A 27,128-nucleotide genomic window follows, 5' to 3' on the forward strand; every position below is an offset into this window, starting at 1 on the left:
CCTTTTTCCATTCTGTACTCAGTCTCTCCTTGTACTTCCTCACACAAGTCTCCTTCCCAAGCTCACTTACTCTCACCACTCTCTTCACCCCAACGTTCTCTCTTCTTTTCTGAAAACCCCCACAAATCTTCACCTTCGCCTCCACAAGATAATGATCAAGACATCCCTCCAGTTGCACCTCTCAGCACATTAACATCCAAAAGTCTCTCTCGTGCGTCTATCAATTAAAACGTAATCCAATAACGCTCTCTGGCCATCTCTCCTACTTACATACATATACTTATGTACATCTCGCTTTTTAAACCAGGTATTCCCAATCACCAGTCCTTTTTCAGCACATAAATCTACAAGCTCTTCACCATTTCCATTTACAACACTGAACACCCCATGTATACCAATTATTCCCTCAACTGCCACATTACTCACCTTTGCATTCAAATCACCCATCACTATAACCCGGTCTTTTGCATCAAAACCACTAACACACTCATTCAGCTGCTCCCAAAACACTTGCCTCACATGATCTTTCTTCTCATGCCCAGGTGCATATGCACCAATAATCACCCATCTCTCTCCATCAACTTTCAGTTTTACCCATATCAATCTAGAATTTACTTTCTTACACTCTATCACATACTCCCACAACTCCTGATTCAGGAGTAGTGCCACTCTTTCCCTTGCTCTTGTCCTCTCACTAACCCCTGACTTTACTCCCAAGACATTCCCAAACCACTCTTCCCCTTTACCCTTTGAGCTTCGTTTCACTCAGAGCCAAAATATCCAGGTTCCTTTCCTCAAACATACTACCTATCTCTCCTTTTTTCTCATCTTGGTTACATCCACACACATTTAGACACCCCAATCTGAACCTTCGAGGAGGATGAGCACTCCTCGCGTGACTCCTTCTTCTGTTTCCCCTTTTAGAAAGTTAAAATACAAGGAGGGGAGGGTTTCTGGCCCCTCGCTCCCGTCCCCTTTAGTCGCCTTCTACGACACGTGAGGAATGTGTGGGAAGTATTCTTTCTCCCCTATATATATATATATATATATATATATATATATATATATATATATCCCTGTGGATAGGGGATTAAGAATACTTCCCACGTATTCCCTGCGTGTCGTAGAAGGCGACTAAAAGGGGAGGGAGCGGGGGGCTGGAAATCCTCCCCTCTCGTTTTTTTTTAAATTTTCCAAAAGAAGGAACAGAGGGGGCCAGGTGAGGATATTCCAAAAAAGGCCCAGTCCTCTGTTCTTAACGCTACCTCGCTAACGCGGGAAATGGCGAATAGTTTAAAAGAAAAAGAAAATATATATATATATATATTTTTTTTTTTTTTTTTTTTTTTTTTTTTTTTTTTTTTTTTTTTTTATACTTTGTCGCTGTCTCCCGCGTTTGCGAGGTAGCGCAAGGAAACAGACGAAAGAAATGGCCCAACCCCCCCCCCCATACACATGTACATACACACGTCCACACACGCAAATATACATACCTACACAGCTTTCCATGGTTTACCCCAGACGCTTCACATGCCTTGCTTCAATCCACTGACAGCACGTCAACCCCTGTATACCACATGACTCCAATTCACTCTATTTCTTGCCCTCCTTTCACCCTCCTGCATGTTCAGGCCCCGATCACACAAAATCTTTTTCACTCCATCTTTCCACCTCCAATTTGGTCTCCCTCTTCTCCTCGTTCCCTCCACCTCCGACACATATATCCTCTTGGTCAATCTCTCCTCACTCATTCTCTCCATGTGCCCAAACCATTTCAAAACACCCTCTTCTGCTCTCTCAACCACGCTCTTTTTATTTCCACACATCTCTCTTACCCTTACGTTACTTACTCGATCAAACCACCTCACACCACACATTGTCCTCAAACATCTCATTTCCAGCACATCCATCCTCCTGCGCACATCTCTATCCATAGCCCACGCCTCGCAACCATACAACATTGTTGGAACCACTATTCCCTCAAACATACCCATTTTTGCTTTCCGAGATAGTGTTCTCGACTTCCACACATTTTTCAAGGCTCCCAAAATTTTCGCCCCCTCCCCCACCCTATGATCCACTTCCGCTTCCATGGTTCCATCCGCTGACAGATCCACTCCCAGATATCTAAAACACTTCACTTCCTCCAGTTTTTCTCCATTCAAACTCACCTCCCAATTGACTTGACCCTCACCCCTACTGTACCTAATAACCTTGCTCTTATTCACATTTACTCTCAACTTTCTTCTTCCACACACTTTACCAAACTCAGTCACCAGCTTCTGCAGTTTCTCACATGAATCAGCCACCAGCGCTGTATCATCAGCGAACAACAACTGACTCACTTCCCAAGCTCTCTCATCCCCAACAGACTTCATACTTGCCCCTCTTTCCAGGACTCTTGCATTTACCTCCCTTACAACCCCATCCATAAACAAATTAAACAACCATGGAGACATCACACACCCCTGCCGCAAACCTACATTCACTGCGAACCAATCACTTTCCTCTCTTCCTACACGTACACATGCCTTACATCCTCGATAAAAACTTTTCACTGCTTCTAACAACTTGCCTCCCACACCATATATTCTTAATACCTTCCACAGAGCATCTCTATCAACTCTATCATATGCCTTCTCCAGATCCATAAATGCTACATACAAATCCATTTGCTTTTCTAAGTATTTCTCACATACATTCTTCAAAGCAAACACCTGATCCACACATCCTCTACCACTTCTGAAACCGCACTGCTCTTCCCCAATCTGATGCTCTGTACATGCCTTCACCCTCTCAATCAATACCCTCCCATATAATTTACCAGGAATACTCAACAAACTTATACCTCTGTAATTTGAGCACTCACTCTTATCCCCTTTGCCTTTGTACAATGGCACTATGCACGCATTCCGCCAATCCTCAGGCACCTCACCATGAGTCATACATACATTAAATAACCTTACCAACCAGTCAACAATACAGTCACCCCCTTTCTTAATAAATTCCACTGCAATACCATCCAAACCTGCTGCCTTGCCGGCTTTCATCTTCCGCAAAGCTTTTACTACCTCTTCTCTGTTTACCAAATCATTTTCCCTAACCCTCTCACTTTGCACACCACCTCGACCAAAACACCCTATATCTGCCACTCTATCATCAGACACATTCAACAAACCTTCAAAATACTCATTCCATCTCCTTCTCACATCACCGCTACTTGTTATCACCTCCCCATTTACGCCCTTCACTGAAGTTCCCATTTGCTCCCTTGTCTTACGCACCCTATTTACCTCCTTCCAGAACATCTTTTTATATATATATATTCTTTCTTTTTTCATTCTAACATGAATATTTAATAAAAAAAAAAAAAAAAAAGGCATTGGTGGCCACAACAAGACCTGACAGTAAAAACTGAACTGGGGGAATCCATTCAAAGACAACAGACCTGTCTTTTCTTAAAGAATGTAGGTGTCAGAAAAAAAAAAAAAAAAAAAAAAAATATATATATATATATATATATATATATATATATATATATATATATATATATATATATATATATATATCATACTATTTGCTATTTTCCACATCAGCAAGGTAGTGCCAAGAACAGAGGATTGAGCCTTTGAGAGAATATCCTTACCTGGCCCCCTTTTCTGTCACATCTTCTGGAAAATCAAAAATGAGAGGGGAGGATTTCCAGCCCCACGCTCCCTCCCCTTTTAGTTGCCTTTTACGGTGCACAGGGAATACATGGGAAGTATTCCTTCTCCCCTATCCCCAGGGATAATATATATATATATATATATATATATATATATATATATATATATATATATATATATATATATATATATATATATATATAGATAGATAGATAGATAGATAATATATATATATACAGATAATATATATATGCAGATACTATATATATATCCTCTTTATATATCAATATCAGACTCATGATTAAACAGAATTATGTGCAGTGGTTATATTACACAAAGATATCATCTACCATAAAAAATATACAACTTTACTACTGAATACAACCATGCCAGCACAATACAGCACACATTAAGTGAAGCTTAATGCAGATAATAGAATTTCTTCACAAATTACATTTTATTTTTCATAAACTGTCCAGTCACCTCATTTTACAATATTTATCTTCAACAGCACATCAAATATATACAGTCCTATTACCAAATTTATAAACAAGTTCAAGCAAGACAGGCAAATAGTGCTGACAACACTCGCATGCTTTATGCCAATACCACTTACTTCACTACATAAACCACAACATCAATCACCTAATAATGATGGGCACATTATCTGGCAAGCCTTTGTTGCAGTTCTTGACATTCTTGCATGCACCAGAACTGAATTATCAATAACTCAATACCCAGAATTATCATGACACAATACTTCTGACTATGATGTTCATATTTTGTCCCATACTAATGCAAACCACATAAAAGACACACTTCTTGTATACTAAAGGATTCTGGATACCTGAGTTATCCACAATACACTGGGACACACAAGAGTATACAAAAGCCTCCAATACATCCACTAACACTACCCCATACCAACATCCAGGTCAGACAATGAGCTGCACCGTCTCCTTCGTGTGCTGCCTTTAACACAATGACAAGCTGGGAGGGGAAATCTCAGTGTCAACACTCTACTTCTTGCTTGAGCTCCTGAGTTCTCCGTTTCATTTATGATGTCAGCACCTGGCCCTCCTCTTCCTGGCATAGGAAGTGGAGAGTTGCTTCGTGCTGAGCCATTAACAAGAGGCAGATAATGGTTAAATTGTAGGAGAATGCAGACAAAAGACATGGTGATAAGAGCTCCTTGTATGCTAGAGAAAAAGCCATGTTCAGATTGTAGTTATGAATATAAAAAAGATGAATTCTACATCAAGTTAGTATTTTTGAAAAAGTTAAAGAAAAGCAAATTCCTATGTAGCAAGTCTTCCATGGTTAGTGACCACATAATAAACAGTGAGTTATACTTTACAAATCATTCTTTTAACCAGGTGTTCCTAAAATTTCTTGAACACAAAAAACACTTACCAACTCCTTATCTACACATTTCCCCTAAAGTGTGCACATGCATGCACACAAAAGAGAGAGAGAGAGTGAGAAAGATGGGAGGGGAGAGGAAAAATAAAAATAAGTAGATAGAAATGTTATGTGCCTCTTCCTGTGCTCAAAGCACAATTATACATGGTGATTTCCTAAAACATCACACCTATACAATATTGAGTGAAACCATTTCCACTTCCATTGACAAGTAAAAACACATATAACAGTATTTGAGTTACCTGGGTTAGCATATGTAAAACAAGAAGTATTAGAGCAAGAAAAGGCTCAATGATAAAAATGGAAACACTAAATTTCAGGATAAAGATACAGCAATCTCTGATAGAAACTGACACCTGACAGCAGACCACAAAAATGCTATGCAGTGTAGCTATGGCCAAAGAAGGCTAATTCGCTCTTTCACTCTTCTTATGGATATAAAGTGCTGCTCCTTTCCAAAAATGGGAACTGTTCTGATACCATTCTTCATATCATGATATTTTGCAGTAAGTTCAACAGAGATAGGTAATAAATGTATGCTTCGGAAAAACATGATAAATTATTCAGTTCTATTCATAACAGAAAGAAATACCTGTGCAAATGCCTTAGGGACTTTCATCATTAGACTTTCTATCAAGTAGAGATATCTTTGAGAGCAACAGTTTGCTGTATATAGAGCTAAATAGTTTTCACTTTGTTATAAGACTGCTGAAAATGAATATATCCATTTCTTAATTTTCATTCTCATATGCATACACAGATCAAAATGTTAGCCTCGCAAATACACATAGTAATGCTGAAAAAACAAACATCTAACACATACATAAATGATTAAATTTCCATATACACAACACACTTTTTTCAAAGTGTAACAGAGTTGTAAAGCAGGATTTACATACCCATTCACTCCATTTAAAAAAAAAAAAATTGCTATACATCCCCATTCACTCCTCTGGCAACTTTTACTGCAGTATGCTTAAATCATTAGGGTAATTGATGAACAACCTCAGGGGTTCCCAACCAGGTACCCACAGATGCCTTACACTTGCAGCATTTGTCGAAGCTTTTTACTTGTTGCTTAAACATCTACAACTGATACTAGATATTTTTTGGGAAAAGATTTTTTCACTTTAATAATAATTCAATATGCATTGAATTATATGGAAAGTAGCACCATAGCATGTATTAAAGAAAATAAATATTCAAGCTTTCAAAATTTATCTCATCAGATCTTGAGAGAAAAATTACCTGGGTTTTATCAAAGGACTGCAGAAAAAGAATTTAAAGAAACAGAAAATGGCATTGTGAAAATATACATAAATGTAAAGAAAAAGATTGAAGATTATGATACAGTGACATAAGGTCTGTGTTGCCTAACAAGGGAGACCCATCCACTATAGTGCTGGCAGTTACAATCAGTACCTCATGGTCACAAAACTTAACCAAGTTTTTTGAATGACCTTGACTGCATGAGTGCTTCTTCATGCTAGCATAAGAAAAAAACAAGGAGTATCAATTTGACAGTGAATGAAAAGATCAGTACTGATTCAATGATGTTAAAGGTACAGGTATACCACTGAATTTCCGGCAACTAATGGTTCAGCACCTCCTTTAGTCTGGACAAAATTACATGAGGAAACTTGAAATTACCACAGCCACCAGACTAGTTTACTGGGCGGCTACAGATGGCATTATATGTGTAGGGCGCACTTATTTACATTCTTTACACTGCACTTGTTGGTGGTGATACCACAATTCTATGAGATTCTTAGCTTATTTTGCTTAAATTCAACCCTAGCTATGGCTTCTAAGACATATGAGAATGTCAGTCATGGTGTCAAATGTAAACACCACTCCATATCGATCCAAGACAAAGTAGAACTGTTGAAAAAAATGGTGCGTAAGCTGTGTGACATCTACAATATTGGTTCATCAACTGTTTATGATGTAAAGAAGCAAAGGGAGAAAATATTGAAATTCTATGCAGACAGTGATTCCAAGAAGCAAATGACAATTAGAAAAACTATGAAAGATGGTAAGACTTCTGAGCACAATCGAGTGATGATGGAATTGCTTCAACAGCGTCAGAGTGATGGAGTGGACTTGTCAGGTAGCATGATAATGAACCAGGCTAAGTTGTTCCATAAAGAACTTAAATTAAAACATGAGCATGACTATTGTGAAGGATGGCCTCAAAGATTCAAGAGGCGTCATGGAATTTCCATGAATAAAGTGTGCGGAGAAAAGCGGTCTGCAAACCACGAAGGAGTTGCCGAGAATGTGGACGAATTTGCAATATCATAGCTGACAAGCACTTCAGTCCTGAGCAGGTGTATAATGTAAATGAAACTGCATTATCTGGCAATGCACACCTACGAAAACACTAATAACAGAAGACGAAGAAGACCCCACAGGATTCAAACAATCTAAGGACAGACCTCCCATTTTAGTGTGCTCAAACATTTAATATTTGTTTAATTTAAATTTCTAACAGTCCATGGTATACTTTAGACACATGGAAGATATATAATTAGTGGGTTAGAGGTGTGTTGATGATTATTACGTGACCAGCAAGGCTTTGGAACCAAGGGTGCTGGAAAATTGGTGTACCTGCAATATATTTACTGTGCAGCTGCTGTGGTGCAATACTTGAAAGGCACTTCTAAACATACAGACACTTTAACACTGAACTTCACCTGATCAGCTCTAGGATGAAGTGAATGATTTGAAAGCAAAACTAGAGTCTCAACAATCAGTTTTCACAGGCTTGTAGTGAGAGCAAAATATGCTTGAATACTTGCTTACAAAATGGAAAAAGAATGAAGATAGGTGATTGCTGAAAGAGGTAATGGTATCTAGTGCACAATCTCTTTGCTAGAAGGTTTTGTAAATATATTGGATATCCATGTTACCAAATATAAAAAAAATCTGAAACTGTTTGGTAACACAGCAACAAATGACTATTTCAAACAGTGTGCAAGATCAATCCAAGAGAGTTACCAAATATATGTTTGGTTTTCATCAAAGCCTGATGATTATGTGGACATTTTAGACACTGTCTTGTCAGCAATTATGAATAGGATCTTGTTCAGTAATTTCTCTGTTAAAGAAGAGTTTCTGAATATACTGCGTCTAAAACAATAAATGATGATTGAAGATATTCATCATATGTTCAAAAGTAATATTATGAATACTAAGACTGTACTCTACAGAAGCTAGCATGTCTTACCAAAGATTAGGCACCTACAATTGTTGGCTATAAGAATGAGTTCATTGCCCTCTGTAAGGAAAATTACTTTCTCAGAATTCATCTCATACCAATGAATCATCCACAGCAAGTTTTGTGGACAAAGTTATTGATTTTGGAAAAGCCATGAATGTTACATCCAAAAACAAAAATCGTTTCTTTTGAAATGTGTTGAAGCTGACTATTAAGATCTAATACTGTACACTGAAAAAAGAAAATAAGTAAGCATGTATGGTTTTCTGACTTGATAGAAGTTCTAAAATGTAAAGGGGTTTCCAATGTCCAAATGCATAACATTTTATGAAAATTTTGTGAATGGATTATATTTGATATGGAAAATATTGGTGAAGGGATTTTGCTTGTCACAAAAATGTAACTAAAACCAGACTGAACCTGAAATGTTATGCTGAATATAAATGTAAAGCTCAAATGAGTAGTTTAATCAATGCATTAAAATGCACACTGGATGTAAGGAAAAACACATGACCAAGAAAACAGTTTTACACTTCCAGAGTTTTAGAAAGTTATTGAAACTTGGAGAGAGAAAGTATGATCCTCTGCCATTTGCAGGCCACACTAAATTCCTTCAGCAAGCATTCAGTAATAGATTGCAACAATTAAAGAGTTGTAGAACTAAGTCATTTTTTAATCCATTTATCATGTTACATTTCTGAAACTGCTGTGCCTATTAGATCATTTCAGACAGAAATTCAAAAACTTGAAATGGAAACAGTGAACATTCAAAGTACCTTAATATCATAACTGATTTTGAAAATGCATGAACACTAATAAATACCAGCTGCTGATGAATACTAATGATTATTTCTTACTGTGAATTAATCTACTTTTGTGAATCTCTACACTTGGCTGTGAAGAACAAAGAACCAAGGTTTGGGTCAAGATCAATGGGTTCTGATCTCAGTGACTTAATATCCTACCTCCTCATCTTACAGCACTGATTATGATAAGCTGGTGTAAAAAATGCAATGTTGTCTCACAGACATATTGTTTGTCACTAATGTTCTCTCTTTCCTAAATATAAGGATTATAATCAAAGTTTTCTTTTATTTTGCAACAACTAAAATTTTAGTATATTCTATGTTGACTAAAGAACTGTTGACTTTGGTGCCTGCTGCCTTATGCTCAGTGTAAAAAGGTTGGGGACCCCTGAACTGTATCTACAAACTTTCATCCATAAGACTTTCTAATGATTTTTGCACCCAACATAGCTTTTTTCATATTTGGAATATTCATTATATCCATTTTTTAATCTTACAACAATTTGCACAAGGTATCCATTTTCTTAATCTTACCACAATTTGCACAAGGTATCCATTTTCTTAATCTTACATCAATTTGCACAAGGTATCCAACACTTTTTTCTCATTTCTTACCCATTTTTCTCAAGAAAACATTTTGTTTCACATACAGGGCGACAAGCACTTGATGGAATCTTTTTGTAATACGCTCTTCTCAGCATCCAATTTCCCCTCCATCATTCTGCCTGAACATGTATAGCCTCTACTTAAAACTTGTAATCAAATCCTAGCTCCTGATCATCAAAGATATTTCAACAGCACTGCCTATGCTTCAAAGTAATCTTGAATTTCTTTACATTCACTCAACAACCTCCTACATAATTTTACAAAATTTGTTCACCCAACTTGCTTTCTTGACTCAGCCAGCTGATATAAGATTCAGCCATATAATAAATGGAGCGATAAATGCCATTCTGCAAAACAATAATTCAATGAACTCAACCTCTTGCATCCCAATAATATGGGGTGGATCATGTGTATACTGCCTCTCATGTACTCGCATATCCTTAACACATTTTCTGTGCACATAAGCAACACATATGCTTCCACACAATTACGAGAGCTTCTTACTTTTTTACTCTGCACAGCAGGTTGACTTGCTAAGTCTATTTAAGACAGCTGGTTGCCCTTCCACTTTTGCTAGCTTTCTGAGCTGGAATTGGAGGAGAACCTGACTTTTGCAACTGACTCATGCATAACCTCCATCCACAGAATGTTAAACTACCGTGATATGACAAAAAAAAAAAAAAAAGGCTTTTCCAAATCTCTTTCATTCAATTCCTTATCTGCACACATGCAAAGCTTCCACTCCTAACACTTTTTAAAGGTGAATGACTTTAATAAGCTGCAATAAGCACTAAATAACATATCCTACATGAGGTAATTTAGGAGCTACCAATGTCGAATTAAATATTTTTTCAGAATAATGTACCCTCAATAAGGTTAAGAAAATTTTTTACAGTAACTTCATGCATCAGTCATGCAAGCATATCAATATTCATACATTTTATAGTAGTATATATATATATATCAATCCCAGATCATGCCATGCATGAGGCCCTGCTATAAAAACTTCAAGAAACTGAAATGAAATACATGCATATACAAAAATGTCAAGTTTTTGGCCTCAAAGCTGTTACTCTACTGAAACCTCTATTGTAGTAAGAATACATGCTTTGACACAGGAGAGGTCATTATCTTCACTTGTCAATTCAGGTCATTCATGATGAATGATCTGGAGAGTCTGTAAGGCTTTCTTGACCATTTTCACAGGTCAAGAACAAAAGAATACAGCTTCAAAACAGCCAGAACCTGCTCAAACCTTAGGAAATTCCTATTTCATCTCCCCATACATGCACCACACAGCCCATTAATGACTGACTGAAAAATTAGACCATTCTAATTAAGACTACAAAAGACAAACAAACACTAAGGTTGTGGCCTATGCTTGTGCTGGCCATTCACCACATTGCCAATGGTGAAAAGATTTTTCTAACAGAGATATAACATGTCTTCTCACCAGAACTAATAAATTTCTGACAGCATGAAAATGCATATACTCTACATGTTTAGGGCCCTTTTTTATTCATCTGACTGCCTGTAGTATGTATTGAAAATTTCATAACTATTCATAAACAAGAGCTTTGTTGTGTCATGTCTTTTACTCTTTCATTCTGGCACTGCCATCGAGGGTGTGGCTAAAGAAAACATTTGGTAACTTAGAAAATAGGGCTTACTTTGGCCTAAGTGACAGTGAATTTCAGGCCAGTGCTAGCATAGAACACTAAACATCAGAAGAAAGTGCTTTGACAAAGAAAAGCAAGTTTTCTTTGTAAGAAAGCAACTTATTCCTGATGAATGCCCACATGCAGCAGCAAGGCAGGGAAGATAGAATGTTGATGTCCTAAGACTTAGAAAAAACATATATCCAAGTATAAAGCACATACCTGGGGTCCACCATATAATCTGAAAAACTTTACTGTTCTGAAGGAAAAAATAAAAGTAGCTACTGCCAAAAACAAACTTGGGTAATGATACAACTGTACTGATATATAAAAAATATTTTGAATAACAGAAGCTTATTTTACTAAGATGCTCATCAATAGCAGACAAGTGATGTACAAATTCTCTTAGTTCAAGCATGGAACAACAACACTTGGTATTTCAAACTGCACAATAAGAGTGGATACACCATCACTTGCTGACCAGCTTCCAAATTACACCAAGTAAGATTTCAGTAAAAAGCTCCAGTAAATAAAGGCAACAAGTGAAAATTCAAAGTTACTGAGTGAGCAAGTTCCACTTCATCAGCGAAATCAGTTAATCAATGCAATATGATCTACTCATATAGAAAGACTCATACCTGCTCTTATGACCTAATATTCTGAGTGTTGCTATATTATGTCAGAGCAGTGGTTCCCAACTTGGGCAGTATTGTCCCCTAGTGGGTGTTTTTGAAACTTAGGGGGTAGCAGTGGGGCACTTAGAAAATTTTAGTGTACTGAATTTTTTATATGTGAGCTAATCAAGGCCATCTCATTGAGACTAGTATATACATGAATACCCTACCCTAAGCAAGCTACCCATTTTACTGACCAACTAGGAGAGGATGAGTGGCAGGGATGACTTTGGACTGACTGCCACAACCACAATTCAATGTGTACACTTGACCCCGGGCACCCCAAGAGTAAATAAACAATATAAAGAATATATAAACAGTAAAGACTCATTAACTGTTTCCAGAACACATGTGTATCAACTCTCCATCCACTGACCATGCAACATTAGATTGACAGCTGGTGGCCATAAGTGCATGTTTCCCTAAACCTAAATTTTATTTTCAGTGAATTATTTGATATAAAAGTATTTGAATGCTTTGAATACAATGGTGCACAGTATTTTTTGTTAAAGTAAAACAATAATTCCCTATGTAATTTAAAAATACTGCTGAACCACACAAAATTACACATAATGGTGCTGCACAAGTAAATTTTTATCCCATTTTTTCACCCTATTCTTGTGTGGTGGTGGCACAAAAATTCAAGTGAAATATAAAAGGGTTCCAATAGAAGGCATTCCTGATGTAAATTCATCTGAATTTCTTTAGGGAGCATCTGCTATCATTATTCCTCAAAAGGGGGTACTGGGTTATGAAAGGCTGGTAACCACTGCATTAAAGATGTATTATGAAAATATTCTAATGGTATCATGCAAACTGATTATGCACTTTTCACTAAGGGTTTTCAAAAGCAACTGTGTGTGTTATCAAATTTACACTCTTGCAGTTAGTATATCCAACAAATGTATGAGATATTGTATGCAACTTTATTGTAGGCTTTACTGTATATCACTAGCTTTCATGTGTTATTCACATAACTGGGGGCTGGGCATTTATCATATGCCTGGCATACCTGTCCTACTTTGTCAGTTGACACAGGTCATTTGGATCTTGAGGATGTAGCTTTGCATTCATGTTTGTACAATTTTCTAATGCATTTTTAGCAGTTATGACAGTGTTGCATTGTGAAAACTGTTTGCATAAAGTGAATATTAGAATAATGGCTGATTATTTCAAAACAACTGCATCAAGTGTATACACATTCCAAAAGTGGAAACAAACCACAGCAGATGTCTGAAGGGAACAGGCTTTTTAGACAAGAGGCAATGAGCAGAGGTAAAAGATTACAGTGCTGTCCACATGTTACATATATATATATATATATATATATATATATATTTTTTTTTTTTTTGCTTTGTCGCTGTCTCCCGTGTTTGCGAGGTAGCGCAAGGAAACAGACGAAAGAAATGGCCCAACCCACCCCCATACACATGCCTTGATTCAATCCACTGACAGCACGTCAACCCCGGTATACCACATCGCTCCAATTCACTCTATTCTTTGCCCTCCTTTCACCCTCCTGCATGTTCAGGCCCCGATCACACAAAATCTTTTTCACTCCATCTTTCCACCTCCAATTTGGTCTCCCTCTTCTCCTCATTCCCTCCACCTCCGACACATATATCCTCTTGGTCAATCTTTCCTCACTCATTCTCTCCATGTGACCAAACCATTTCAAAACACCCTCTTCTGCTCTCTCAACCACGCTCTTTTTATTTCCACACATCTCTCTTACCCTTACGTTACTTACTCGATCAAACCACCTCACACCACACATTGTCCTCAAACATCTCATTTCCAGCACATCCATCCTCCTGTGCACAACTCTATCCATAGCCCACGCCTCGCAACCATACAACATTGTTGGAACCACTATTCCTTCAAACATCCATTTTTGCTTTCCGAGATAATGTTCTCGACTTCCACACATTCTTCAAGGCTCCCAGAATTTTCGCCCCCTCCCCCACCCTATGATCCACTTCCATGGTTCCATCCGCTGCCAGATCCACTCCCAGATATCTAAAACACTTCACTTCCTCCAGTTTTTCTCCATTCAATCTCACCTCCCAATTGAATTGACCCTCAACCCTACTGTACCTAATAACCTTGCTCTTATTCACATTTACTCTTAACTTTCTTCTTTCACACACTTTACCAAACTCAGTCACAAGCTTCTGCAGTTTCTCACATGAATCAGCCACCAGCGCTGTATCATCAGCGAACAACAACTGACTCACTTCCCAAGCTCTCTCATCCCCAACAGACTTCATACTTGCCCCTCTTTCCAAAACTCTTGCATTCACCTCCCTAACAACCCCATCCATAAACAAATTAAACAACCATGGAGACATCACACACCCCTGCCGCAAACCTACATTCACTGAGAACCAATCACTTTCCTCTCTTCCTACACGTACACATGCCTTACATCCTCGATAAAAACTTTTCACTGCTTCTAACAACTTGCCTCCCACACCATATATTCTTAATACCTTCCACAGAGCATCTCTATGAACTCTATCATATGCCTTCTCCAGATCCATAAATGCTACATACAAATCCATTTGCTTTTCTAAGTATTTCTCACATACATTCTTCAAAGCAAACACCTGATCCACACATCCTCTACCACTTCTGAAACCACACTGCTCTTCCCCAATCTGATGCTCTGTACATGCCTTCACCCTCTCAATCAATACCCTCCCATATAATTTGCCAGGAATACTCAACAAACTTATACCTCTGTAATTTGAGCACTCACTCTTATCCCCTTTGCCTTTGTACAATGGCACTATGCACGCATTCCGCCAATCCTCAGGCACCTCACCATGAGTCATACATACATTAAATAACCTTACCAACCAGTCAACAATACAGTCACCCCCTTTTTTAATAAATTCCACTGCAATACCATCCAAACCTGCTGCCTTGCCGGCTTTCATCTTCCGCAAAGCTTTTACTACCTCTTCTCTGTTTACCAGCTCATTTTCCCTAACCCTTGCACTTTGCACACCACCTCGACCAAAACACCCTATATCTGCCACTCTATATATATATATCTGGGAGTGGATCTGGCAGCGGATGGAACCATGGAAGCGGAAGTGGATCATAGGGTGGGGGAGGGGGTGAAAATCCTGGGAGCCTTGAAGAATGTGTGGAAGTCGAGAACATTATCTCGGAAAGCAAAAATGGATGTTTGAAGGAATAGTGGTTCCAACAATGTTGTATGGTTGCGAGGCGTGGGCTATGGATAGAGTTGTGCACAGGAGGATGGATGTGCTGGAAATGAGATGTTTGAGGACAATGTGTGGTGTGAGGTGGTTTGATCGAGTAAGTAACGTAAGGGTAAGAGAGATGTGTGGAAATAAAAAGAGCGTGGTTGAGAGAGCAGAAGAGGGTGTTTTGAAATGGTTTGGTCACATGGAGAGAATGAGTGAGGAAAGATTGACCAAGAGGATATATGTGTCGGAGGTGGAGGGAACGAGAAGTGGGAGACCAAGTTGGAGGTGGAAAGATGGAGTGAAAAAGATTTTGTGTGATCGGGGCCTGAACATGCAGTGAAAGGAGGGCAAGGAATAGAGTGAATTGGATCGATGTGGTATACCGGGGTTGACATGCTGTCAGTGAATTGAATCAGGGCATGTGAAGCGTCTGGGGTAAACCATGGAAAGCTGTGTAGGTATCTTTATTTGCGTGTGTGGACGTATGTATATACATGTGTATGGGGGTGGGTTGGGCTATTTCCTTCGTCTGTTTCCTTGCGCTACCTCGCAAACGCGGGAGACAGCGACAAAGCAAAAATATATATTTATATATATATATATATTTTTTTTTTTTTATACTTTGTCGCTGTCTCCCGCGTTTGCGAGGTAGCGCAAGGAAACAGACGAAAGAAATGGCCCAACCCCCCCCCCATACACATGTATATACATACGTCCACACACGCAAATATACATACCTACACAGCTTTCCATGGTTTACCCCAGACGCTTCACATGCCTTGATTCAATCCACTGACAGTACGTCAACCCCGGTATACCACATCGCTCCAATTCACTCTATTCCTTGCCCTCCAAATCATTTTCCCTAACCCTCTCACTTTGCACACCACCTCGACCAAAACACCCTATATCTGCCACTCTATCATCAAACACATTCAACAAACCTTCAAAATACTCACTCCATCTCCTTCTCACATCACCACTACTTGTTATCACCTCCCCATATATATATATATATTTTTTTTTTTTTTTTTTTTATACTTTGTCGCTGTCTCCCGCGTTTGCGAGGTAGCGCAAGGAAACAGACGAAAGAAATGGCCCAACCCCCCCCCCATACACATGTACATACACACGTCCACACACGCAAATATACATACCTACACAGCTTTCCATGGTTTACCCCAGACGCTTCACATGCCTTGCTTCAATCCACTGACAGCACGTCAACCCCTGTATACCACATGACTCCAATTCACTCTATTTCTTGCCCTCCTTTCACCCTCCTGCATGTTCAGGCCCCGATCACACAAAATCTTTTTCACTCCATCTTTCCACCTCCAATTTGGTCTCCCTCTTCTCCTCGTTCCCTCCACCTCCGACACATATATCCTCTTGGTCAATCTCTCCTCACTCATTCTCTCCATGTGCCCAAACCATTTCAAAACACCCTCTTCTGCTCTCTCAACCACGCTCTTTTTATTTCCACACATCTCTCTTACCCTTACGTTACTTACTCGATCAAACCACCTCACACCACACATTGTCCTCAAACATCTCATTTCCAGCACATCCATCCTCCTGCGCACATCTCTATCCATAGCCCACGCCTCGCAACCATACAACATTGTTGGAACCACTATTCCCTCAAACATACCCATTTTTGCTTTCCGAGATAATGTTCTCGACTTCCACACATTTTTCAAGGCTCCCAAAATTTTCGCCCCCTCCCCCACCCTATGATCCACTTCCGCTTCCATGGTTCCATCCGCTGACAGATCCACTCCCAGATATCTAAAACACTTCACTTCCTCCAGTTTTTCTCCATTCAAACTCACCTCCCAATTGACTTGACCCTCACCCCTACTGTACCTAATAACCTTGCTCTTATTCACATTTACTCTCAACTTTCTTCTTCCACACACTTTACCAAACTCAGTCACCAGCTTCTGCAGTTTCTCACATGAATCAGCCACCAGCGCTGTATCATCAGCGAACAACAACTGACTCACTTCCCAAGCTCTCTCATCCCCAACAGACTTCATACTTGCCCCTCTTTCCAGGACTCTTGCATTTACCTCCCTTACAACCCCATCCATAAACAAATTAAACAACCATGGAGACATCACACACCCCTGCCGCAAACCTACATTCACTGAGAACCAATCACTTTCCTCTCTTCCTACACGTACACATGCCTTACATCCTCGATAAAAACTTTTCACTGCTTCTAACAACTTGCCTCCCACACCATATATTCTTAATACCTTCCACAGAGCATCTCTATCAACTCTATCATATGCCTTCTCCAGATCCATAAATGCTACATACAAATCCATTTGCTTTTCTAAGTATTTCTCACATACATTCTTCAAAGCAAACACCTGATCCACACATCCTCTACCACTTCTGAAACCGCACTGCTCTTCCCCAATCTGATGCTCTGTACATGCCTTCACCCTCTCAATCAATACCCTCCCATATAATTTACCAGGAATACTCAACAAACTTATACCTCTGTAATTTGAGCACTCACTCTTATCCCCTTTGCCTTTGTACAATGGCACTATGCACGCATTCCGCCAATCCTCAGGCACCTCACCATGAGTCATACATACATTAAATAACCTTACCAACCAGTCAACAATACAGTCACCCCCTTTCTTAATAAATTCCACTGCAATACCATCCAAACCTGCTGCCTTGCCGGCTTTCATCTTCCGCAAAGCTTTTACTACCTCTTCTCTGTTTACCAAATCATTTTCCCTAACCCTCTCACTTTGCACACCACCTCGACCAAAACACCCTATATCTGCCACTCTGTCATCAGACACATTCAACAAACCTTCAAAATACTCATTCCATCTCCTTCTCACATCACTGCTACTTGTTATCACCTCCCCATTTACGCCCTTCACTGAAGTTCCCATTTGCTCCCTTGTCTTACGCACCCTATTTACCTCCTTCCAGAACATCTTTTTATTCTCCCTAAAATTTACTGATAGTCTCTCACCCCAACTCTCATTTGCCCTTTTTTTCACCTCTTGCACCTTTCTCTTGACCTCCTGTCTCTTTCTTTTATACTTCTCCCACTCAATTGCATTTTTTCCCTGCAAACATCGTCCAAATGCCTCTCTCTTCTCTTTCACTAATACTCTTACTTCTTCATCCCACCACTCACTACCCTTTCTAAACAGCCCACCTCCCACTCTTCTCATGCCACAAGCATCTTTTGCGCAATCCATCACTGATTCCCTAAATACATCCCATTCCTCCCCCACTCCCCTTACTTCCATTGTCCTCACCTTTTTCCATTCTGTACACAGTCTCTCCTGGTACTTCCCCACACAGGTCTCCTTCCCAAGCTCACTTACTCTCACCACCTTCTTCACCCCAACATTCACTCCTCTTTTCTGAAAACCCATACTAATCTTCACCTTAGCCTCCACAAGATAATGATCAGACATCCCTCCAGTTGCACCTCTCAGCACATTAACATCCAAAAGTCTCTCTTTCGCACGCCTGTCAATTAACACGTAATCCAATAACGCTCTCTGGCCATCTCTCCTACTTACATAAGTATACTTATGTATATCTCGCTTTTTAAACCAGGTATTCCCAATCATCAGTCCTTTTTCAGCACATAAATCTACAAGCTCTTCACCATTTCCATTTACAACACTGAACACCCCATGCATATATATATATATATATATATATATATATATATATATTTTTTTTTTTTTTTTTGCTTTGTCGCTGTCTCCCGTGTTTGCGAGGTAGCGCAAGGAAACAGACGAAAGAAATGGCCCAACCCACCCCCATACACATGCCTTGATTCAATCCACTGACAGCACGTCAACCCCGGTATACCAAATCGCTCCAATTCACTCTATTCTTTGCCCTCCTTTCACCCTCATGCATGTTCAGGCCCCAATCACACAAAATCTTTTTCACTCCATCTTTCCACCTCCAATTTGGTCTCCCTCTTCTCCTCGTTCCCTCCACCTCCGACACATATATCCTCTTGGTCAATCTTTCCTCACTCATTCTCTCCATGTGACCAAACCATTTCAAAACACCCTCTTCTGCTCTCTCAACCATGCTCTTTTTATTTCCACACATCTCTCTTACCCTTACGTTACTTACTCGATCAAACCACCTCACACCACACATTGTCCTCAAACATCTCATTTCCAGCACATCCATCCTCCTGTGCACAACTCTATCCATAGTCCACGCCTCGCAACCATACAACATTGTTGGAACCACTATTCCTTCAAACATACCCATTTTTGCTTTCCGAGATAATGTTCTCGACTTCCACACATTCTTCAAGGCTCCCAGAATTTTCGCCCCCTCCCCCACCCTATGATCCACTTCCGCTTCCATGGTTCCATCTGCTGCCAGATCCACTCCCAGATATCTAAAACACTTCACTTCCTCCAGTTTTTCTCCATTCAGACTCACCTCCCAATTGAATTGACCCTCAACCCTACTGTACCTAATAACCTTGCTCTTATTCACATTTACTCTTAACTTTCTTCTTTCACACACTTTACCAAACTCAGTCACCAGCTTCTGCAGTTTCTCACATGAATCAGCCACCAGCGCTGTATCATCAGCGAACAACTGACTCACTTCCCAAGCTCTCTCATCCCCAACAGACTTCACACTTGCCCCTCTTTCCAAAACTCTTGCATTCACCTCCCTAACAACCCCATCCATAAACAAATTAAACAACCATGGAGACATCACACACCCCTGCCGCAAACCTACATTCACTGAGAACCAATCACTTTCCTCTCTTCCTACACGTACACATGCCTTACATCCTCGATAAAAACTTTTCACTGCTTCTAACAACTTGCCTCCCACACCATATATTCTTAATACCTTCCACAGAGCATCTCTATCAACTCTATCATATGCCTTCTCCAGATCCATAAATGCTACATACAAATCCATTTGCTTTTCTAAGTATTTCTCACATACATTCTTCAAAGCAAACACCTGATCCACACATCCTCTACCACTTCTGAAACCACACTGCTCTTCCCCAATCTGATGCTCTGTACATGCCTTCACCCTCTCAATCAATACCCTCCCATATAATTTGCCAGGAATACTCAACAAACTTATACCTCTGTAATTTGAGCACTCACTCTTATCCCCTTTGTCTTTGTACAATGGCACTATGCACGCATTCCGCCAATCCTCAGGCACCTCACCATGAGTCATACATACATTAAATAACCTTACCAACCAGTCAACAATACAGTCACCCCCTTTTTTAATAAATTCCACTGCAATACCATCCAAACCTGCTGCCTTGCCGGCTTTCATCTTCCGCAAAGCTTTTACTACCTCTTCTCTGTTTACCAACTCATTTTCCCTAACCCTCGCACTTTGCACACCACCTCGACCAAAACACCCTATATCTGCCACTCTATCATCAAACACATTCAACAAACCTTCAAAATACTCACTCCATCTCCTTCTCACATCACCACTACTTGTTATCACCTCCCCATTTGCGCCCTTCACTGAAGTTCCCATTTGCTCCCTTGTCTTACGCACTTTATTTACCTCCTTCCAGAACATCTTTTTATTCTCCCTAAAATTTAATGATACTCTCTCACCCCAACTCTCATTTGCCCTTTTTTTCACCTCTTGTACCTTTCTCTTGACCTCCTGTCTCTTTCTTTCATACATCTCCCACTCAATTTCATTTTTTCCCTGCAAAAATCGTCCAAATGCCTCTCTCTTCTCTTTCACTAATACTCTTACTTCTTCATCCCACCACTCACTACCCTTTCTAATCAACCCACCTCCCACTCTTCTCATGCCACAAGCATCTTTTGCGCAATCCATCACTGATTCCCTAAATACATCCCATTCCTCCCCCACTCCCCTTACTTCCATTGTTCTCACCTTTTTCCATTCTGTACTCAGTCTCTCCTGGTACTTCCTCACACAAGTCTCCTTCCCAAGCTCACTCACTCTCACCACCCTCTTCACCCCAACATTCACTCTTCTTTTCTGAAAACCCATACAAATCTTCACCTTAGCCTCCACAAGATAATGATAAGACATCCCTCCAGTTGCACCTCTCAGCACATTAACATCCAAAAGTCTCTCTTTCGCGCGCCTGTCAATTAACACGTAATCCAATAACGCTCTCTGGCCATCTCTCCTACTTACATAAGTATACTTATGTATATCTCGCTTTTTAAACCAGGTATTACCAATCATCAGTCCTTTTTCAGCACATAAATCTACAAGCTCTTCACCATTTCCATTTACAACACTGAACACCCCATGTATACCAATTATTCCCTCAACTGCCACATTACTCACCTTTGCATTCAAATCACCCAACACTATAACCCGGTCTCGTGCATCAAAACCACTAACACACTCATTCAGCTGCTCCCAAAACACTTGCCTCTCATGATCTTTCTTCTCATGCCCAGGTGCATATGCACCAATAATCGTAATATAATATATATATATATATATATATATATATATATATATATATATATATATATATATATATATATATATATATTTGGTAAAGTGTGTGAAAGAAGAAAGTTAAGAGTAAATGTGAATAAGAGCAAGGTTATTAGGTACAGTAGGGTTGAGGGTCAAGTCAATTGGGAGGTAAGTTTGAATGGAGAAAAACTGGAGGAAGTAAAGTGTTTTAGATATCTGGGAGTGGATCTGGCAGTGGATGGAACCATGGAAGTGGAGGAGAATCATAGGGTGGGGGAGGGGGGCGAAAATTCTGGGAGCCTTGAAGAATGTTTGGAAGTCGAGAACATTATCTCAGAAAGCAAAAATGGGTATGTTTGAAGGAATAGTGGTTCCAACGATGTTGTATGGTTGCGAGGCTTGGGCTATGGATAGAGTTGTGTGCAGGAGGGTGGATGTGCTGGAAATGAGATGTTTGAGGACAATATGTGGTGTGAGGGGGTTTCATCGAGTAAATAATAATAGGGTAAGAGAGATGTGTGGAAATAAAAAGAGTGTGGTTGAGAGAGCAGAAGAGGGTGTTTTGAAATGGTTTGGTCACATGGAGAGAATGAATGAGGAAAGATTGACCAAGTGGATATATGTGTCAGAGGTGGAGGGAACGAGGAGAAGTGGGAGACCAAATTGGAGGTGGAAAGATGGAGTGAAAAAGATTTTGAGTGATCAGGGCCTGAACATGCAGGAGGGTGAAAGGCGTGCAAGGAATAGAGTGAACTGGAACGATGTGGTATACCGGGGTCGACGTGCTGTCAATGGATTGAACCAGGGCATGTGAAGCATCTGGGGTAAACCATGGAAAGTTCTGTGGGGCCTGGATGTGGAAAGGGAGCTGTGGTTTCGGTGCATTATTACATGACAGCTAGAGACTGAGTGTGAACGAATGGGGCCTTTGTTGTCTTGCCTAGCGCTACCTCAGACACGAGGGGGGAAGGGGTTGTTATTCCATGTGTGGCAAGGTGGCGACAGTATAAATTATGTACATGTGTATATATGTATATGTCTGTGTATGTATATATATGTGTACATTGAGATATATAGGTATGTATATTTGCGTGTGTGGACGTGTATGTATATACATGTGTATGTGGGTGGGTTGGGCCATTCTTTCATCTGTTTCCTTGCGCTACCTCGCTAACACGGGATACAGCGACAAAGCAAAATAAATAAATAAATTATATATATATATATATATATATATATATATATATATATATATATATATATATATATTTTTTTTTTGTCGCTGTCTCCCGCGTTTGCGAGGTAGCGCAAGGAAACAGACGAAAGAAATGGCCCAACCCACCCCCATACACATGTATATACATACGTCCACACACGCAAATATACATACCTACACAGCTTTCCATGGTTTACCCCAGACGCTTCACATGCCCCGATTCAATCCACTGACAGCACGTCAACCCCGGTATACCACATCGATCCAATTCACTCTCTTCCTTGCCCTCCTTTCACCCTCCTGCATGTTCAGGCCCCGATCACACAAAATCTTTTTCACTCCATCTTTCCACCTCCAATTTGGTCTCCCTCTTCTCCTCGTTCCCTCCACCTCCGACACATATATCCTCTTGGTCAATCTTTCCTCACTCATTCTCTCCATGTGCCCAAACCATTTCAAAACACCCTCTTCTGCTCTCTCAACCACGCTCTTTTTATTTCCACACATCTCTCTTACCCTTACGTTACTTACTCGATCAAACCACCTCACACCACACATTGTCCTCAAACATCTCATTTCCAGCACATCCATCCTCCTGCGCACAACTCTATCCATAGCCCACGCCTCGCAACCATACAACATTGTTGGAACCACTATTCCTTCAAACATACCCATTTTTGCTTTCCGAGATAATGTTCTCGACTTCCACACATTCTTCAAGGCTCCCAGAATTTTCGCCCCCTCCCCCACCCTATGATCCACTTCCGCTTCCATGGTTCCATCCGCTGCCAGATCCACTCCCAGATATCTAAAACACTTCACTTCCTCCAGTTTTTCTCAATTCAAACTCACCTGCCAATTGACTTGACCCTCAACCCTACTGTACCTAATAACCTTGCTCTTATTCACATTTACTCTTAACTTTCTTCTTTCACACACTTTACCAAACTCAGACACCAGCTTCTGCAGTTTCTCACATGAATCAGCCACCAGCGCTGTATCATCAGCGAACAACAACTGACTCACTTCCCAAGCTCTCTCATCCCCAACAGACTTCATACTTGCCCCTCTTTCCAAAACTCTTGCATTTACCTCCCTAACAACCCCATCCATAAACAAATTAAACAACCATGGAGACATCACACACCCCTGCCGCAAACCTACATTCACTGAGAACCAATCACTTTCCTCTCTTCCTACACGTACACATGCCTTACATCCTCGATAAAAACTTTTCACTGCTTCTAACAACTTGCCTCCCACACCATATATTCTTAATACCTTCCACAGAGCATCTCTATCAACTCTATCATATGCCTTCTCCAGATCCATAAATGCTACATACAAATCCATTTGCTTTTCTAAGTATTTCTCACATACATTCTTCAAAGCAAACACCTGATCCACACATCCTCTACCACTTCTGAAACCACACTGCTCTTCCCCAATCTGATGCTCTGTACATGCCTTCACCCTCTCAATCAATACCCTCCCATATAATTTACCAGGAATACTCAACAAACTTATACCTCTGTAATTTGAGCACTCACTCTTATCCCCTTTGCCTTTGTACAATGGCACTATGCACGCATTCCGCCAATCCTCAGGCACCTCACCGTGAGTCATACATACATTAAATAACCTTACCAACCAGTCAACAATACAGTCACCCCCTTTTTTAATAAATTCCACTGCAATACCATCCAAACCTGCTGCCTTGCCGGCTTTCATCTTCCGCAAAGCTTTTACTACCTCTTCTCTGTTTACCAAATCATTTTCCCTAAACCTCTCACTTTGCACACCACCTCGACCAAAACACCCTATATCTGCCACTCTATCATCAAACACATTCAACAAACCTTCAAAATACTCACTCTATCTCCTTCTCACATCACCACTACTTGTTATCACCTCCCCATTAGCGCCCTTCACTGAAGTTCCCATTTGCTCCCTTGTCTTACGCACTTTATTTACCTCCTTCCAGAACATCTTTTTATTCTCCCTAAAATTTAATGATACTCTCTCACCCCAACTCTCATTTGCCCTTTTTTTCACCTCTTGCACCTTTCTCTTGACCTACTGTCTCTTTCTTTTATATGTCTCCCACTCAACTGCATTTTTTCCCTGCAAAAACCGTCCAAATGCCTCTCTCTTCTCTTTCACTAATACTCTTACTTCTTCATCCCACCACTCACTACCCTTTCTAATCAACCCACCTCCCACTCTTCTCATGCCACAAGCATCTTTTGCGCAATCCATCACTGATTCCCTAAATACATCCCATTCCTCCCCCACTCCCCTTACTTCCATTGTTCTCACCTTTTTCCATTCTGTACTCAGTCTCTCCTGGTACTTCCTCACACAAGTCTCCTTCCCAAGCTCACTTACTCTCACCACCCTCTTCACCCCAACATTCACTCTTTTTTCTGAAAACCCATACAAATCTTCACCTTAGCCTCCACAAGATAATGATCAGACATCCCTCCAGTTGCACCTCTCAGCACATTAACATCCAAAAGTCTCTCTTTCGCGCGCCTGTCAATTAACACGTAATCCAATAATGCTCTCTGGCCATCTCTCCTACTTACATAAGTATACTTATGTATATCTCGCTTTTTAAACCAGGTATTCCCAATCATCAGTCCTTTTTCAGCACATAAATCTATAAGCTCTTCACCATTTCCATTTACAACACTGAACACCCCATGTATACCAATTATTCCCTCAACTGCCACATTACTCACCTTTGCATTGAAATCACCCATCACTATAACCCGGTCTCGTGCATCAAAACCACTAACACACTCATTCAGCTGCTCCCAAAACACTTGCCTCTCATGATCTTTCTTCTCATGCCCAGGTGCATATGCACCAATAATCACCCATCTCTTTCCATCAACTTTCAGTTTTACCCATATTAATCAAGAATTTACTTTCTTACATTCTATCACGTACTCCCACAACTCCTGTTTCAGGAGTACTGCTACTCCTTCCCTTGCTCTTGTCCTCTCACTAACCCCTGACTTTGCTCCCAAGACATTCCCAAACCACTCTTCCCCTTCACCCTTGAGCTTCGTTTCACTCAGAGCCAAAACATCCAGGTTCCTTTCCTCAAACATACTTCCTATCTCTCCTTTTTTCACATCTTGGTTACATCCACACACATTTAGGCACCCCAATCTGAGCCTTCGAGGAGTATGAGCACTCCCCGCGTGACTCCTTCTTCTGTTTCCCATTTTAGAAAGTTAAAAAAAAATATAAGGAGGGGAGGATTTCTGGCCCCCCGCTCCCGTCCCCTCTAGTCGCTTTCTACGACACGCGAGGAATGCGTGGGAAGTATTCTTTCACCCCTATCCCCAGGGATAATATACATATATATATATATATACACATACACACACACACGCACATATACACACACACACACACATACATATATATACATATGAAAAATGTAAGAAACAATTTAGAAAACTGAAACTTCTAGCTTGAAATGAAAAAAAATATATATTCGTATATGTTATAAAAATCATCCACAGAAAAAGCTGTGATTTTATATATATATATATATATATATATATATATATATATATATATATATATATATATATATATATATATATATATCTTATCCCTGGGGATAGGGGAGAAAGAATGCTTCCCACGTATTCCCTGCGTGTCGTAGAAGGCGACTAAAAGGGGAGGGAGCGGGTTGCTGGAAATCCTCCCCTCTCGTTTTTTTCAATTTTCCAAAAGAAGGAACAGAGAAGGGGGCCAGGTGAGGATATTCTCTCAAAGGCCCAGTCCTCTGTTCTTAACGCTACCTCGCTATTGCGGGAAATGGCGAATAGTACGAAAGAAAAGATATATATATATATATATATATATATATTGCAAGATGTCACATTGGTACGCGTGATCTAGTATATGCAGAAAAAACACTGGAAAATGAAACATGATAAGTTCCCAAGTGCACTTTTGTGTAATGATTACATCGTCGAGAGATACAAGAATGAGATGGAAGATGCTGAACAGTCAGTTGATATACAAGGAAGAGACGCAGTCAAGACACCATTGGTAAACAATATAAGGTGAAGACTTGTATGGGTTTTCAGAAAAGAAGAGTGAATGTTGGGGTG

At 40.1% G+C, this 27,128-nt stretch overlaps 1 protein-coding gene across 1 annotated transcript in view; it reads right to left on the reverse strand.

The window, feature by feature from the left end:
* The window catches only part of sdt (MAGUK p55 family member stardust), a 963,188-nt gene that overhangs the window by 46,648 nt on the left and 889,412 nt on the right, over positions 1-27,128 (reverse strand). The window contains 1 exon segment of the mRNA XM_071665600.1: positions 4,593-4,784. Coding sequence (XP_071521701.1) covers positions 4,593-4,784 — 192 coding nt within the window.

This window comes from Panulirus ornatus, chromosome 10 (genome assembly GCF_036320965.1).
Source record: "Panulirus ornatus isolate Po-2019 chromosome 10, ASM3632096v1, whole genome shotgun sequence".
NCBI classification, from domain to species: Eukaryota; Metazoa; Arthropoda; class Malacostraca; order Decapoda; family Palinuridae; genus Panulirus; species Panulirus ornatus.